At 43.0% G+C, this 17,110-nt stretch overlaps 1 protein-coding gene across 8 annotated transcripts in view; it reads right to left on the reverse strand.

The window, feature by feature from the left end:
* Hectd4 (HECT domain E3 ubiquitin protein ligase 4) overlaps positions 1-17,110 on the reverse strand; it is a 191,178-nt gene that overhangs the window by 35,557 nt on the left and 138,511 nt on the right. For all 8 annotated transcript variants that reach the window (XM_041649106.1, XM_041649103.1, XM_041649105.1 and 5 more), the window contains exons 54-59: positions 11,947-12,083; positions 9,961-10,121; positions 2,503-2,684; positions 899-1,104; positions 503-633; positions 54-259 (exon numbers count right to left, since the gene is read on the reverse strand). In XM_041649106.1, the coding sequence (XP_041505040.1) occupies positions 54-259; positions 503-633; positions 899-1,104; positions 2,503-2,684; positions 9,961-10,121; positions 11,947-12,083 (1,023 nt within the window). The remainder of the gene's footprint in view (positions 1-53; positions 260-502; positions 634-898; positions 1,105-2,502; positions 2,685-9,960; positions 10,122-11,946; positions 12,084-17,110) is intronic.

The following is a 17,110-nucleotide window of genomic DNA, read 5'->3' on the forward strand; positions in this document are numbered from 1 at the left end:
AGCAGAGCACAGCTGCTCACCAACCGCATCATTGTGAGCTGAGAAAGACTTACCTAGTTTGATGTGGACCTTGTCTGTGGAGAGAACCACGGAAGGGTACTGGTCAGCTGTGGGTGGAGGAGCAAGCCCAGTGTTGGCTGGGGAGGCATCTCGGGGGTAGCAGGCAGCTTCAATGAGGTTCAGTTGGCCGGTGCGCTTCACTTTGTGGCCAAGCCCATAGACGAGAACACGCGCCCACGGGGCCTTGTACAGAGAGGAGCTGAGAGGAAGTGGGGGTTAAGACAGACTTGGCCAGGCCATGCACTGGGCATAAGTCATCTCCACCACCTTTAGAAGGTCATTTTCTATAAAGCCTAGTTCCCCACCGAAGGAGATAAAGGAAGAACTGCAAGTTAGCTTTAAAGATAGTGTGCACTCGAGGGCAAGGACAGCTGGAGACATGTTCCTGGGGCAGTGCTGCTTTCTCTCCCCAGCACTGACTTCTGGAGAAAGGACAACTTACTCTTTGCGGAATCCAGACTGACTTTCTTTGCAAGACACAACAACAAAAGCTGCTCCAGGGAAATTCACATCCATATTGACTTTGGACTCAGAAATTGGGAATTCTTCAGAGGGAAACTGCTCCGGTGCTGTCTGAAAGGAGACATGCAATAAGCAAGCATGGGAAAGACACAGGCAACACATTCCATCTCCTCATATCACAAGGAAGACAAATCATCCAGGACATGCTGAAATAGGTGCAAGTGGCTGATGGCCTCTGGAGGAGAAGACCACCAAAGGCAGAAGAGTCTTCAAGAATGGCTGCCCAGCGGCTCAAGGGAGAGCACTATACAGCAAGTCAATGAAACTCCTGTTTCAATGGTGTCCACAGCTGGGATCCATGAGTACAAGCCTATACCTGCAGAAAAGCGCAGATCTGCTTTGTCAGTTCCAGAAGGCTGTCCTCTCCCTGGTGCAGGGTGCGGGTGATGGCTACGCTGAGCCACTCCCTCAGCGTCTGGGAGCTGCCCTGGTAGAAGAGGTCGGTGGCAGAGCAGCTCTGTGAGTGGATACAGTGCTGCAGAGACTGTGCCAGGAGGATGGAGCTGGAGCTGATGGTACCATCTATGGACAGGGAAAGAAAGAGATATTGACAGAACTGCAGCCTTCAGTGCCTGGGGGGGCCTGCAAAACAGACAAATAAGCAATGACCCACCGGAAAAGATGGCACGGATGGGAAATGGTAGATGGAAAGTCCCGGATCATCAGGACAGGGTGAAGAAGTCAAGGGCTTGTGACCTTTAAATGTATTATTTTCTTTTTAGCAGTAACACAATACTTCAAATAACACCTTCAGTGGAAGCCCAAGCTTCTTGTTGTGTGTACATGTATGTGTGTGTACATGTATGCTAAGTGTATGCAGGTGTACATGAATGCCTGGAGGCTAGAGGTTGACATTAGGTGTCTTCCTGAGTAGCTCTTTACCTTATTTTGTGAGATAGGGTTTTTCACTGAAGCTGGAACTCACCAATTCAGCTAACCTGGCTTGCTTCTCCCTAACAGTGAGGTTACAGATGCACACCACTGTACTCAAACAGGGTTTCTCTGTGTAGCCCTGGCTATCCTGAAATTTGCATTGTAGGGCAGGCTAACCTCAAACTCACAGAGATTCTCTTGCCTCTGCCTCCCACATATTAGGATTAAAGGTGTGCACCCAGCTTGTGCCCAACTTTTTATATGGATGCTGGCAACCTGAATTTGGATCCTTATGCTTATAGTAAGTATTTTATTGATGTCATTTCCCCTGCTAAATTTCTTAAAGACCAACATGGGGTGGCCCATCTAGCTGTTCTGGGCCAGCCTAGCTTCACTAACGTGTTGAGGTGGCCAGTGTATTACTCAGTTGTCAAGGCAAAGCTCCTCTTATGGTGTGTTCCTTGAAGAGGGCTGATGAATGCTGGTGCTCTGTCAGGCTAGAGGAGAGACGGTTCGCTGGCTGGGATCCTGTGGCTGTCTAAAATGCCATGGGCTCACAGTGCCCTTGCAACAGAGTCTGGTGGTGGGGGTGGGGCCTGTGCCTCCCTTACCACTCGCTCCTATCTTAGGTGCTCAGAAGAAAAAGGGAGGGTGAGGTACTAGAAGCAGACAGAGGAGCCTCTCAGTCATGAGTGGACCAAGGAATGATTCCCTCACTTAGCACTGCCCAAAGGGACAAAAGGAGCCCTTGCCTGAAGTATTCCAGGCTTAGCTGATTCACTTGAGCAGCTTAGGAGCAGGTCCTGCCATGGGAACCTATGTCTGTTTCCAGGGTCAAGCAGAACATCTGTGGCAGCAGCTCCATGTTTAGTAAGCACAAGGCAGAAGACTAAAGGACTAGGGTGAAAGTGCACTCACAGTTGTCTAGGAGCAGACAGACAGACTGCAGTTTCAGGTCTCCTGACCCCACCATGGAGAACTAGCATGCTAGGCAGCCTATGTGACCTGCCTCAACCTTGGGGCTCTTTTCCTCTGGCCAAGTCTTACCTGGGAGGGGAGGCGCAAGGAGCTGATTGGACAGGAGCTGCAGGTGTTCTAATGTAATGTCTCGGATGGCGGGGATGTGGAAGAGGCGAGTGAATAAGTGAGGTAGCTTGGGAGCGAAGATGTTGAGCAGGGCCATGCGACAGTACAGCCTAGCCAGTGCAGCCTCACACCGCAGCAGCTCTCTGAGGGACGAGAAAGGTGAGACATACTGACTGTTGAGCAGAGCTCTTGAGGGTAGAGTGGGGACAATGACAGATAACATTACATCTCAGGCTTCTCTTCTGGCCCTATCTTCTGTGTTTCAAGTAACTCACTTGAGTTTTAAATAAAAGCCACAATAGTTTGCTTTGTGGTTTGTTTGTTTTTATCCCTCAACTCAGAAAACACCCTTGAGGCCGGGCAGTGGTGGCGCACACTTTTAATCCTAGCACTTGGGAGGCAGAGGCAGGCAGATCTCTGTGAGTTTGAGGCCAGCCTGGTCTACAGAGCAAGTTCCAGGACAGGCTCCAAAGCTACACAGAGAAAACCTGTCACAAAAACAAAAGCAAAAACCAAACCAAACCAAACCAAAAAAAAAAAAAAAAAAAAAACAACCTTAAAAAGGAAATGAAAATGTACGTCCACACAAAAACTTGTAAACACAAATACATAGTAAGTGTTTCTAAGGGCCAAATAGTGGAAACAGTCTTAAAGTTTATTAATTTAGTGCTAAGTTCAAACAACTGAATGTGACTAGGTAAGATAAAGGGATAATATATCAATGTTTTGAAGGGAGACCTTCTGAAGAGGTAACAGTTCATGGAAATTAGCATAATTACAGTGAGATGGCCACACAGATGCCAGAGGCAGAAATGAGTCCAGTATACAGAGAACAGAAAACCCAGCATGGCCTAAGGAGGGAAGACGCCTCAGAGACTCACAGGGATGTAACAAGAGGCACAGTTTGGAGCCCTCCATATGGGAAGGTCTGGTTAGAGGCACAAGCGTTGACTTCAACCTGACTCCAATCATTCTTTCCAGAGTTCTCGCACCAGCTGTCTGTGCAGAGACTATAGAGGAAGGCTATTTATTGGTCTAGATCAGTTTTCAATTCAGTTGTCTATGAGCAGATGGCATGGCTGTCTCAGGCCCCCCACCACAGAAAACTAGCATGCTTGTAGGGATAAGTCCCGCCCCTTAGGGAGCGTGTTCGCCTCGGGCTAATGTTTACCTATAAATCTGGCAAGCATGCTTGCAGCGCTCGCTTCTGCTTTCCTGGTCTCCGCAGAACGGTGGTTCTGTAAGTCTATTTCTCCATTAAAGCTGTATATATTTTTACAATCTGTCTGCATTCGTTTACACCGTTACATTTTGGCGTCCAACGTCGGGCTATTTTGCCCCCGACTCAAGCACGTAGCCCAGCATGCTCCTGGGTGCCATTTTTTAGTTCGTGACTCGGGCCCCAGTGCCGAGATACATTCGGCCACACAGGCCCATTCTGCCCCGCCTGCTCGCCAGAGCAATTAACCCCTCCCTGCCTGCCTTGGCTAAGTTTGCAGCTGAACCCGCTGCCTGAATTAGCGGAAGCTCAAGTACCTGCGGTTTTGCAACAAAAGCCACCACAGCGGCAGATTTGGTCTGACACAAAGTGACTTGGCCAGGCGGTGGTGGCGCACGCCTTTAATCCCATCACTCGGGAGGCAGAGACAGGCAGATGTCTTTGAGTTCGAGGCCAGCCTGGTCGACAAGAGCTAGTTCCAGGACAGGCTCCAAAAACACAGAGACCACCACTGGCAGGAACCGGTCATTGCAGGTAAAAAAATTTTCTTTTATAAAAAAAAATGTCTGAACACGTTACCATTCAAGAATTTAACAGTTTTTTTTATTGTACCATGTGGGAGATTTTACAAGAGGTGTCTATCACCCCACATCTATGGATCCTTCTGGGATTCGTAGTTTTCCTTGGCACTAAATGGTTTGATAACAGAAATATGATAAAGTCTTTAAGAGACGAATCCAGGATTCTTAAGGCAGAGGTTGAACGCTTAAAAACAATTGAGAATGACAACAATCTTCTCAAGAATCAGTTTGAAGTTCTCCAGGAAGAGAACAGATCTTTGTTTAACATGACTCGATCAACTGAGCAAAATTTAAAAAAGGTACAGGCTGATGTTAAGGAGAAATTCATTACTATGGAAGAGGGAACAGCTGATCTGGATCATAAGCTTCAGTCCCTTTCTGTAGGAACTGAAACATTAATGGCTGATATTAAGGAGAAATTCATTACTATGGAAGAGGGAACAGCTGATTTGGATCGTAAGCTTCAGTCCCTTTCTGTAGGAACTGAAACATTAACTGAGAGAATCAAAACTGCTGAATGTGACAATCGGATTTTGTCTAAAGCTTATGACAGATTGGTGGAAAGACTGTCAATACAAGAAGGCACGGTTTATGCCATAAAAATTATGTCCAAAGATGAGATGTTATCTCTAATGGATAAACTTCATACTTTAGAATCCTCAATGAAGGCTTTGGAACATAATTCTGGACAGGAGATTCACACATTGCAGAAGGCAATGGTGAATAGAATTGAAAAGATTGAGGAATTTCTAAATTCTGATGAAGAAGAGCAAAGGGTAGAAAGGCAAATTTTAACTACATCTGTGGGTAAATCTCTCCGGGACAATTTCCACAAAGCCCTTCCTACAGCTCTACCTGCCTTTCCAGTAATAACAACAGAGAAGGTGATTGGTTCCAGAAACCCTAGGGTCATCAAGGAAGATACATGGGAGCCTGTCTGTATGAATGATCTCAAAGAAATTAAACAGGCTGTCATGACTTTTGGGATGCACACCTCTTTTGTTAAAAAGATGCTAAAATCTTGGGCCACAACAAGCAGAGCCCCCCTCAGACTGGCTCCAGCTAAGCTCTGCAGTACTTGAGAGTGGACTGCAATTGAAATGGAAATGCTTATTTAGGCAAGAGGCTAGACTTTTAGAACAGCAGGAAAAAGCAAAGGGAATTGACATTTCCCTAGATAAAATTCTAGGTGAAGGGCTCTTTTCCGACCCTCAGGAACAAGCTAATTTGGATGAAAACACACTCTCCATGTGTACTACAGCAGCCTTAAGGGCTTGGGACAGGGTACAAGACCCAGGACAGAGAATGGAATCATTTGTCAGAGTTAAACAGGGTCAGAGAGAACCCTTTAGTGACTTTTTACAAAGACTAACTAAGGCTGTACAAATAGGGATATCTGACCCAGAAGCAAGATATATAATGATTGAGTCTTTGGCTTATGAAAATGCAAATGTGGAATGCAAAAGGATTTTGGGGCCTTTAAAGCTCAGATCAGCGCCCTTGGAAGAATGGGTCTTGCATACACTGAATGTTGATACATTTGATTATGGCACTGAAGCATGGGTAGAAGAAGCAATTTCCAATGGTAAAAGGAGACACCAGAATACCAAATGTTTTAATTGTGGCAAAATGGGTCATATGAAAAGGAATTGTAGACAACGGATTTTCAGAAATAATAATAATGCATCTTCTAGAAATAACAGAAATAGGAGGACTCAGCCTTCAGGTTTATGTAGAAGATGTGGACATTGGACGAATGAATGCAGGTCTACAAGAGATAGACAAGGCAACCTAATACAGATGGGAAACGTGTGGGGGGGGACCTCACAGGCCCCCATGGCAAACATGGTTCAGTCATTTCCAGTTTCTGCAGAGAACATGCCTCGTCAGGACAATTAGGAAGCCCCATGCCTACTGTTACAAGCAATAATGATCAGAAAGATAAGTTACGTGTGTTTTGGCAAACTTCTATAAATGATCAAAGACCTAAACTGAGAGTGTGTGTAAATGGCATTTTTATTACTGGCCTATTTGCAATTTTAAAAGACATTGATCTTGAAATTTAACCATCATTTTACTTTCACAGGATCCCCCAGAAAGAACGTCGCCCCCATGACAGCTGGAAGTAATTCTAGAGGACGACGTCCCCTCTCCCAGTAAAGTTTGCCCCTGGGTTTAGAGACATCATTTAGGAGTTGGGAGGTTGGGGGAGGAATTTTATAAGCTCAGGGATCATTTTGAAAAAAAAAAAGGGATGATGGGATAATAGATTTATAATTGTGAGTTACTGTTTTTAGACAAATATATTGGTATTGATTCTTGTATATTGATACAAAGTTAAATTATATTGACTATTGTATGCATGCATGTTTCTACCTCTGTTTAAAACATTTTTTATATATTGACATATATTGTATTGATATATATATTGTATATATTTACCATATTGCAGTGTACATTTCTACCTCTGATTAAGATACTTATATAATGTTTGTGTATTGATATATATTTACCATATTGCAATGTATATTTGTACAGTGTTTATATTTGGAGGTCATTATCCTCATTTGTTACACAGTTGTTTATTGTCTTAGTCTTTAAGTTAGATAGATATTGGGATATAGATAATAGTCATCTAAGTTTGTCATTTATAATTAGACTAATCAGGTTCTTTAGATATATAGAGATTAAACTCAGTATAGATAGATAATCTTCAACCTCTTCAAAGAGCTAGAAAATGGCCTTTAATCTAACTCAGAGTTTCGTGATAGTGAGACACAATTGCTCCTGGCAACACCGCTCTATTCCCGAGAGAATGTTGAGCACCAAGACACTCCACCTGGAGCCTTTCTTTTTGGCAGAACTGGCCTTTGGGCAAAGAAATGCCCATACCTCAACCACTGACAGAGATACAGAGCGTGCATCAATGGATAAAACAGGACTGTCATATCCTGCCAAGACAGGATAAGATAGTTTTGAAAAGTTCCTTGCCTTTAATAATGGTTTGTCAGTTATGTTAGGCCTTAGCCAAAGTTGGTTGACTCAACATTGCAAACGAGACTTTGGGTGATTGCCCATGTAGTCATTTGTCTCTGTCAATTGTTGCACATTTTGGATATATATCATTTGTTAAGTAATATTTATTCCCTTCTCGGATCTTTGACGGAGTTGAAGATTATATAATTGTAGTTACTCTCTACATTATTTAGACTCCTTAAGATAGAATGTTTAGCAAAACTTTTGTTTTCAATATTGTTTGTTATATTTATTATTTGTTATTATTGTATATAGTTGTATTTGGTTTAGTTTTGTCTTATTTAGACAAAAAGGGGAGATGTAGGAGTAAGTCCCACCCCTTAGGGGGCATGTTCGCCTCGGGCTAATGTTTACCTATAAATCTGGCAAGCATGCTTGCAGCGCTCGCTTCTGCTTTCCTGGTCTCCGCGGGAACGGTGGTTCTGTAAGTCTATTTCTCCATTAAAGCTATATATATTTTTACAATCTGTCTGCATTCGTTTACGCCATTATACATGCTAGGCAGCCTGGCTCAACCTTGGGGCTCTTTTCCTCTGACTAAATCTTACCCAACCATAAAATTATTTTGTTGCTACTTTATAACTACAATTTTGCTACTGTTATGAATTGTAATGGAAATATCGGATTACAGACCCCAAAGGGTCTAGAAGTCTGTGGACAACTGTGGTGTGGAGGCTGGAAGGCCACAGCACAGGAAAGGTGATTGCTCATTTGACCTCCAGATTGATAAGACCAGGGACAGAAGGAAGTTTGAGGTCAAATCTAACTCTACCCCACATGCCACATTCAGGTCAGCCAAACCCTTTCCTTGACTCCACCAAAATGGCCTCAGTCAGTCCAGCTCTCCTTTGGGTTCTAGAAGCCTGACAGCAGCTCATCCCAAGAGGCACTGCAGGTAGTGAAGAGGAACCACACTGGCAGCAGCGTGCAAACATTCTTGACTGTCACTAGGCCCTGCCCTCTGTGTGTAACAGTGAGGACTTTTGTTGAAGTGACAGCTGTGCAGCAAACCATTCTTCCTGCCCTGTTGGCTTGCTTGAGTGTCACAAACCATGGCCTGTTTGTTTTTGTATTTTTTTTTTCCAGACAGTGCCTCATTATGTAACTGGCTGCCCTGTAACTCTCTCTATAGACCAGGTTGGCTTGAACTCAGAGCTCCATCTCCTTCTGCCTCCTGAGTGCTAGAATTAAAGGTTATGGCCTGTTTTGATCTAGTGACTAACTGAGCTTCAGACAACCCATGGAATAATGTAATATCCCAGTGGACAGCAAGGTGGAGGCTGAGTTTAGATGGAAGCCTGGAGTTGCCAAATACAGTCAAGACAGGCATGGTGGCTTGCTCCTATAACCTTAGCACTTGGGAGGTGAGGCAAGAGGACTGACGACATGAGTTTAAGACCAGCCAGAATGATATAGTCTTTAAAAACGAGAGGGCAGTTACAGACATAATCAACTCAGGTCCAAATTGACACCCTAGAGAGAAGTTTTTTGCTGTCGCTATTTGGCTGCTTTTGGGGTAGGGTCTCAATGCATCAAGCTCAGGTGATCCTCCCGCCTCAGCTTCCCAGGTGTTGGAAGCACAGACATAGACAGCATGGGTTTCCCTAAGGAGGAACTAGGATGTTAAAGGACAGATGCCATGGAATACAGTCTGTAGAGACTTTTAGTAGAGAACTGCACTTGTTACACTGCCTTCCTCTCAACTGCAGCAAGGATTTCTTTTCTTTCTTCTTCTTTTTTTAATGATTTACTTATTGCATTGGTGTTTGACTACATGTGTGTCTGTGTAAGAGGGTTGGATCCTCTTGAACTAGAGTTATAGACAGTTGTGAGTTGCCATATGGGTGCTGGGAATTGAACCCAGGGCCTCTGGAAGAAAACCAGAGTCCTTTAACTACTGAGCTACCTCTTCAGTCCCACAGCAGGAATTTCTATGATGGGAAGGAACAAGTCACAAAAAAACTATTTATTTATTTATTTATTTATTTTTAATAAACATAATCCTTGACTGGCCTGGAATTCATTATGCAGACCAGGCTGGCCTCCAAGCCACAGAGATTTTCCTGCCAGTGCTCTGAAGCTATGAGCCATCTCTCAAACCCCATAGGGGTATTATTTAACAGTGCATGGCAAAGAATGGTGACTGACCATCATTAGATTTTCACCTGTAGAGGGCAGGCATGTCTCCACTGTAGCTCTATCCCTTTCAGGATCCTGTGCTGTACCGTGCACAGAGCCAGTGTTCAGGGTATGCTTCGTTAGCCAAGACAGAGACAGCTGACTGTTCTTACATGGATGAACTGGATGTCTTACCTGTTCCCTTCTGACTTCTTTCCTCTGCATCTCTTCATATTGCCTTTCTAGTTGGCTCCAGCCCCAAGTATACAATTGAGTGCATGTGACACAGGCCATGTGCTTTTAGACCTATTTTTTCTTCCCAATTCCTGCAAGTATGCAACTGTCTTCCCTCTTTCCAACTCTTAGCTTTGAAGGAAAAGCCTTCTAGACAAGTATAAATGGGACACATGGAAAAACACAGTAAATAGATCTTTATTCCCCAAAGAAAGAAAGGCTCAGTTTTACCTGTGAATTTGAAGGTTGGTATTGTCCAGTGTGACCAGTCCATTAGTGGCCGTCCTTCGGTAGCCTGCAGGGGGCCGTTCCAACATATCGATGGGATACCAGTAGCGCACTAGCACCCCTTCACTCCGGAGGTACGTCTCCACCTGCACCAGTTCATTCACCTGCAGTGGAAAAGCAAATATCCAATATGCTTTTCTGAGGCTTTATTTTTCAAGTTCATGCAAAGATATGTACATATGAAACCTTTAGATTTATAATTTGTATCTAGTTGCTATTTTATGAACAAAATTAATGAACTCAAAGTGAATTTACAAATCATATGTTTATTTAATTTTTCCCCAAAAAGTATTTGAGGCAGGGTCTCACTGTGTACTCCTGGTTGACCTGGAACTCAGAGATCCACCTGCTTCTGCATCCAGAGAGTTGGAATTACTAAAAGATTCATTTTTTATTACTTTTAATTTCATGTATATCTGTGTATATCTATGTGTATGTATGCACACTGAGGGCAGTTGACCATGGAGGACATAATAAGGTGTCAGATTCCTGGAGTTACAGACAGTTGTGAGTTGCCAAACCCAAGTTCCCTGTAGGAACAGCAAGTGCTTACCTACTGAGCTATTTCTTCAGTATTCTTCCCCAAATAAATTCTTAATTATAAATTAACACATAATAGAAAACATAAAAATAGTTATTTTAAAAAATCCTTATGGGTAGGTGGGGCTGAAGAGATGGCTCAGGGGTTGAAAGAACTGACTGTTCTTCCAGAGGACCCTAGTTCAATTCCCAGCACCCACGTGGCAGCTCAAGACTGTCTGTAACTCTAGTTTCAGGGACTCCAACACCCTCACACAGACATGCATGCAGTCAAAACACCAATGCAAATAAAATAGAAATAAATAAAATATTTTTAAAAAGCAATTGGGAAAAACAGGAAAAAACTTCCAATAAAAATTAGAAAGAACAAATTTTGTTAAAATAGCCCTTGTATTATTTTGTAATTTTTAAATTGCTTTTATTTTAAGTAAATTTTTAATAATCACTAGGTAAAAATTATATTGGTATTTGAATCCAGAATGTATATATATCAGCTTACTTTCAATTTTCACAAATAAAATTAAGCTATCAGAAAGATTTCCTGCTTTGAAAAAGTTATTAGCATAGGGGCTAGAAACAAGGCTAGAAACAAGGCTCAGGCAGCTTTCAAACCTTTAGCCTCCTGTACCCCTTCTCTCGGTCTCTCCTTGGCGCCTACCCCATTGAATCCTTTGAGCTTCAGGAGAGAGCTTTGCAAAATGGAGGCAAGTACTGATGAGCATAAGACACTTGCTTGGCAGAGGGGAGATCGATACTGGAACAGTCCACGCAATGATGTGATAGGGACAATGTCTTTCTCTTCCACCATCTCCAGAATCAGAGGCCCAGCCTAAATCTTTAACTCTGTCTGTAACAACCCTGATGTTTGCTCCATACTGAAGAGATGTGAGACACTGACAGTTTGCAGGGCCCCCCGTGCAGCTGCATTCCCATCAGTGTGAGATGTTCTCACTGAGTCCTTCCACACAGCTGAACTTCCATTTGGTTTCCTTTATTTCTTTATGTGGCTTATTTATATGTATTTGTCCATGTGACTATATGCACATATGTTTTTGGGTGCCCACAGAGGCCAGAAGACCCTTCTGATCTGTTGGAGTGAAGGTGTCTGACATAGGTGCTGGGATCTGAACTGTGTTGCTAATGATAGAATGAGTGCTTTTAACCATTGAGTCATCTCTCTAGTCCAGTTTCTTTGTTTCTAACTTCAAGAGAAATCTCAAAGCACAATCCCCTTTTCATGTGTCTGTGTGGAGCTGAGGACAGAACCCCAAGGGCCTTGCACATTTGCACACATTAAGCATCCCTGCCTATAGTCCCTTTGAATGGTACATGGCATATAAGCCTCTCTACACATACAAGACTGAATAACCAGAGTGGCTGTTCACTTACTGAATCAACATCTAGGACGACTCCATGAAGGCCAAAAGTTTTTAGCATCCCTCGGATAGCAAATTTTGGCAAGGCTGTTCCCACAGTACTGCTGGCTACATTGCTGCTATCTGGAGAGCGGGTTACAACTGTGAGACCTAGGAGGTAAAAGAAGTGCCATGTCACTAGGGAAGGCTACACTTACTATAGGGACCAAAATAGCTCTGCAGCATGTGACAGTAAAAAGGAACACACCTCAGCCTGTAAAGTAATAAGAGAATGATAAACTCTTCCAATTCTGAGTTAAGAAGACAAGTAAACCATTTAAAAATGGGCAGAGGACTTGGATAAATACTTTCTCCAAAAGAAATAAAAAAGGTAACACTTGAAACAATGTTCATTATTACAGATCAATCACCAGGGAGATGTATGTCAGAGCCACAGTGAGACCTCTCATACTAACAGCAATGGCTGAGGTAAAAAGACAGATGGAGCATAGAACACATTGCCACACATGTACAGAAACTGGAACGCTCAGGCATAGCTAGCTGGTAAGCTGCTGGGAATGCAGGACAGTCTAGTTGCTTTACAAAGTATTTTGGCAGTTTCTCAAAAGGTTAAACATAAAGTTATCATATCACCCAGCAATTCTACTCATGCTTATAGATTCCAATTTACTATAATACATATGTATTTCTCCTAGAGAAATGAAGATATATGTTCATACAAGAATGTGTATACAAAAACAACTCTGAGATTACATCTTACACCAGTAAGAATGGCCAAGATCATTCTTCCATTGAAGGGCATCTAAGTTGTTTCCAGGTTCTGGCTATTACAAATAATGCTGCTATGAACATAGTTGAACAAATGTTTTTGTAATATGATAGGGCATCTCTTGGGTATATTCCCAAGAGTGGTATTGCTGGGGCCTGGGGTAGGTTGATCCCGAATTTCCTGAGAAACCGCCACACTGATTTCCAAAGGAAGAATGGATGAAGAAAGTGTGGAATATATACATATTAGAGCATTACTCAGTGGTAAAAAAAACAATGACATCTTGGATGGAAATAGAAAACACTATCCTGAGTGAGGTATCCCAGACCCAAAAAGATGAACATGGGATGTACTCACTCATAATTGGTTTCTAGCCATAAATAAAGGACATTGAGCCTATAATTCATGATCCTAAAGAAGTTTTTTTTTTTTTTTTTTTTTTTTTTTTTGGTTTTTCGAGACAGGGTTTCTCTGTGGTTTTGGAGCCTCTCCTGGAACTAGCTCTTGTAGACCAGGCTGGTCTCGAACTCACAGAGATCCGCCTGCCTCTGCCTCCCGAGTGCTGGGATTAAAGGCGTGCGCCACCACCGCCCGGCGATCCTAAAGAAGTTAAATAAGAAGGTGAACCAAAAGAAAAACATATAGTTATCCTCCTGGATATTGGAAGTAGACAAGATTGGTGGGCAAAAATTGGGAACTTGGGGGTGGGGTGGGATGGGGGTAAGGGGAAATGGGGAGAGAAAAGTGAGAAGGAGAGGATGGGGAGAACTTGGGGCAACGGGATGATTGGGATAAAGGAAGGTTGGATAGGGGAGCAGGGAAGCACATATCTTAATTAAGGGAGCCATCTTAGGGTTGGGAAGAGACTTGGACCTAGAGGGGCTTCCAGGTGTCCAGGGAGATGTCCCCAGCTAGTTCCTTGGGCAGCTGAGGAGAAGAAGCCTGAAATGGCCCAATCCTATAGCCATACCGATGAATATCTTGCATATCACCATAGAACCTTCATCTGGCAATAGTTGGAGATAGAGACAGAGACCCACATTGGAGCACCGGACTGAGCTCCCAAGGTTCAAATGAGGAGCAGAAGGAGGGAGAACATGAGCAAGGAAGCCAGGACTGCGAGGGGTTCACCCACCCACTGAGACAGTGGGGCTGATCTATTGGGAGCTCACCAAGGCCAGCTGGACTGGGACTGAAAAAGCATGGGATAAAGCCGGATTCTCTGAACATGGTGGACAATGAGGGCTGATGTGAAGCCAAGGACAATGGCACTGGGTTTTGATCCTACTGCATGTACTGGCTTTGTGGAAGCCTAGCCTGTTTGGATGCTCACCTTCCTAGACCTGGATGGAGCAGGAGGACCTTGGACTTCCCACAGGGCAGGGAACCCTGACTGCTCTTCAGACTGGAGAGGGAGGGAAAGAGGAGTGGGGGGAGGGGGAAGGAAATGGGAGGCGGGGAGGAGGCAGAAATTTTTCAATAAAAAAAAAAAGAATGGCCAAGATCAAAACCACTAATGACAACTTATGCTGAAGAGGATGTGGGGTAAAGGGAACACTTCTGCAATGCTGGTGAGAATGCAAGCTGGTACAACCCCTTTAGATGTAAGTATGGCCATTAAGAAACAACCTTCCTCAAGACCCAGTAATACCACTGTTGGGTATATATCCAAAGGATGATCAATCATGCCACAAGGACATGTGTTCAACTATGTTCACAGCAGCTTTGTTTTTCATAGCCAGGAAACAACCTAAATGCCCCTTGATGAAAGACTGGATAAAAAAAAATGTGGTACATTTACATAACGGAGTACTACACAGCAGAAAAAAATAACGACATCTTGAAATTTGCAGGCAAATGGATGGATCTAGAAAACATCATATTGAGTGAGATAACCCAGGCCCAGAAAGACAATTATCACATGTACTCACTTCACTCATAAGTGGTTTTTAGACATAAAGCAAAGAAAACCAGTGTACAATTTCACAATCCCAGAGAACCTAGACAACAAAGAGGACCCTAAGAGAAACATACCTGGATCTAATCTACATGGGAAGTAGAAAAACAAGATCTCCTGAGTAAATTGGGAGCGTGGGGATCAAGGGAGAGTGCTGAAGGGGAGGGGAGAAAAAAGGAGGGGAGTGGAGAAAAATGTAGAGCTCAATAAAATCAATTAAAAAAAAAAGAATGTGTATACAAATGTTTTCAGTATTCCTAATAGCCAAAAAGTAGGATCAATTCAATCGTCCATCAACAATGAATGAAAGTAAGTAAGAGTTATATCTATACAATGGAGTATTGCTTAACAATAAAGAGAGTGAAGTATGGATGAGTGTTGTGGAGTACTTTGTAAAGGCGTGTTACATTTGTTTATGCTGCATTTGTTTAACTAGGCAAAGATGTGTTACATTTGTCTATGCTGCATTTAATTATGTAAAGATGTGTTGCTGTTTCATCTTGCCTGCCTAAGGTACCTGATTGGTCTAATAAAAAGCTGAATTGCAAATAGCGAGGCAGTAGAGGGATAGGTGGGGCTGGTGAGCAGAGAAAATAAGAAGGAATCTGGGCTCAGGTAAAGAGAATGAGAGAGGAGAGAACGAGGGAGAAAGAAAGGGAGACAACTGGGGCCATCCAGCCAGGTGAGCCCCCAGCTAGTCAGACATGGAGTAAGACATACAGAAGTGGGGGTGGGGGTGGTGATGGGTGGATGGGGAGTAAAAAGCCCCAAGGCAAAACACAGATAAAGAGAAACAGACTAAAACAAGAGTTAAGATAAGGTTGAATGTTAATAACTAATAATAAGTCTTCATGCCATGAATTGGGAGTTGGTTGGTGGCTCAAAAGAAAAATCCTAGCTGGGCGGTGGTGGTGCACGCCTTTAATCCCAGCACTCGGGAGGCAGAGGCAGGTGGATCTCTGTGAGTTCGAGGCCAGCCTGGTCTACAAGAGCTAGTGCCAGGACAGGCTCCAAAGCTACAGAGAAACCCTGTCTCAAAAAACTAAAAAAAAAAAAAAAAAAAAAAAATCCTGTTACATTTAGTGCCCAAAATGGGGCCAACATTTCCACATAGGGCCTGAGACAGTTGGAAAAAAAGAACAGAAAAAAACAAAGAAAAAAGCCAGCACACTAAGTAGAAATAGCAAACTAAGTAAAAATGCCTGCCCCAATGCAGTCACCAACTTCTTAGAGGTGAGATAGATGAATCCAGTTTCCAGTCAGGTTAGAGTCTGGCTCATACATCAGAGAATGCTGCAAGTGTGCAGATGTAGGCACTGGTAGAGAAAGTTCAGAAAGAAAAAAACCTCTAAGGTTACAGTGCACTTAAAAATGTGTGTAGGCTTAAGAAAGAAAAGGCATAGATAATCATAGAAAATATAATCTAAAAATAATAAAGCCTTTAAAGAAAAAATAAAGTAATATAAAAGGAATAAGCCACATCAAGATGGTAAATACACAGGGAGTGTGGATCCTTTATGGTGCCTTGTTGATTTTGAAATTTTTGATTGCTGATAAGCAAAGGACAGCTGCTGAGAGACATGGGATAGTAAGAGGGACTGCTGAATTAAACCTGCCGAGATACTTTAGGAATGCCTTAACTTTAAAATGGACATCAAAATATGTATTGAGTTGGGGAAGAGATTATGCTTTTTCCACAAGAAATGAAAGGCTGTGGATTCATGCAATGTTTTTGTTGTTGCTGTGTTTTTTGTTTGTTTTTCGAGACAGGGTTTCTCTGTAGCTTTGGTGCCTGTCCTGGAACTAGCTCTTGTAGACCAGGCTGGTCTCGAACTCACAGAGATCCACCTGCCTCTGCCTCCCGAGTGCTGGGATTAAAGGTGTGCACCACCACCACCCGGCAAGGATTCATGCAATGTTAATATAGATAATGTTTGACTAGGGAGACCTGAAAATCTTGGCTACAGATATAAAGAAATAAACTAAATAAACTTAGAAAAACTACAAGACAGGTAACATACCTACTCAAACATAAAACAAAAAATTATCTTTGGCTGGCTGTGTACAACACACAGCCCACACTTGTGTTAATGCAGATATGTATGTTAGAAAGTTTGTGTGTTTTCAGAGCAAGGGGACCAGTCACCAGTGAAATGGGTAACCCAGGTGATTCAGACTTTCAAGAGTGACTTTGGCAGTTTCCTCAGAGTTCTGCATCCAGAATAGCTTCAAGGCTGCTGGCTCACAGACTATTCTAGGCAAGACGTCAGATAAGTCTTGTGCTTTCCCACTGCACAGAGACTGTACAACAATGTTATAGCTAGCTTTATCAGGACTTGACCATTATTTCAATTTTTTTCAGGATTCCTAAAGAAGCTTTGCACACAGACAACAGGAAGCAGTCTAGAGAACACAAGGCCCACATTCCAAGAAGTGGAGTGGGTGGTTTTT

The sequence above is a fragment of the Microtus oregoni genome, unplaced genomic scaffold (assembly GCF_018167655.1).
Source record: "Microtus oregoni isolate MIOR12 unplaced genomic scaffold, Mior012 000003F_ref0000135, whole genome shotgun sequence".
NCBI classification, from domain to species: Eukaryota; Metazoa; Chordata; class Mammalia; order Rodentia; family Cricetidae; genus Microtus; species Microtus oregoni.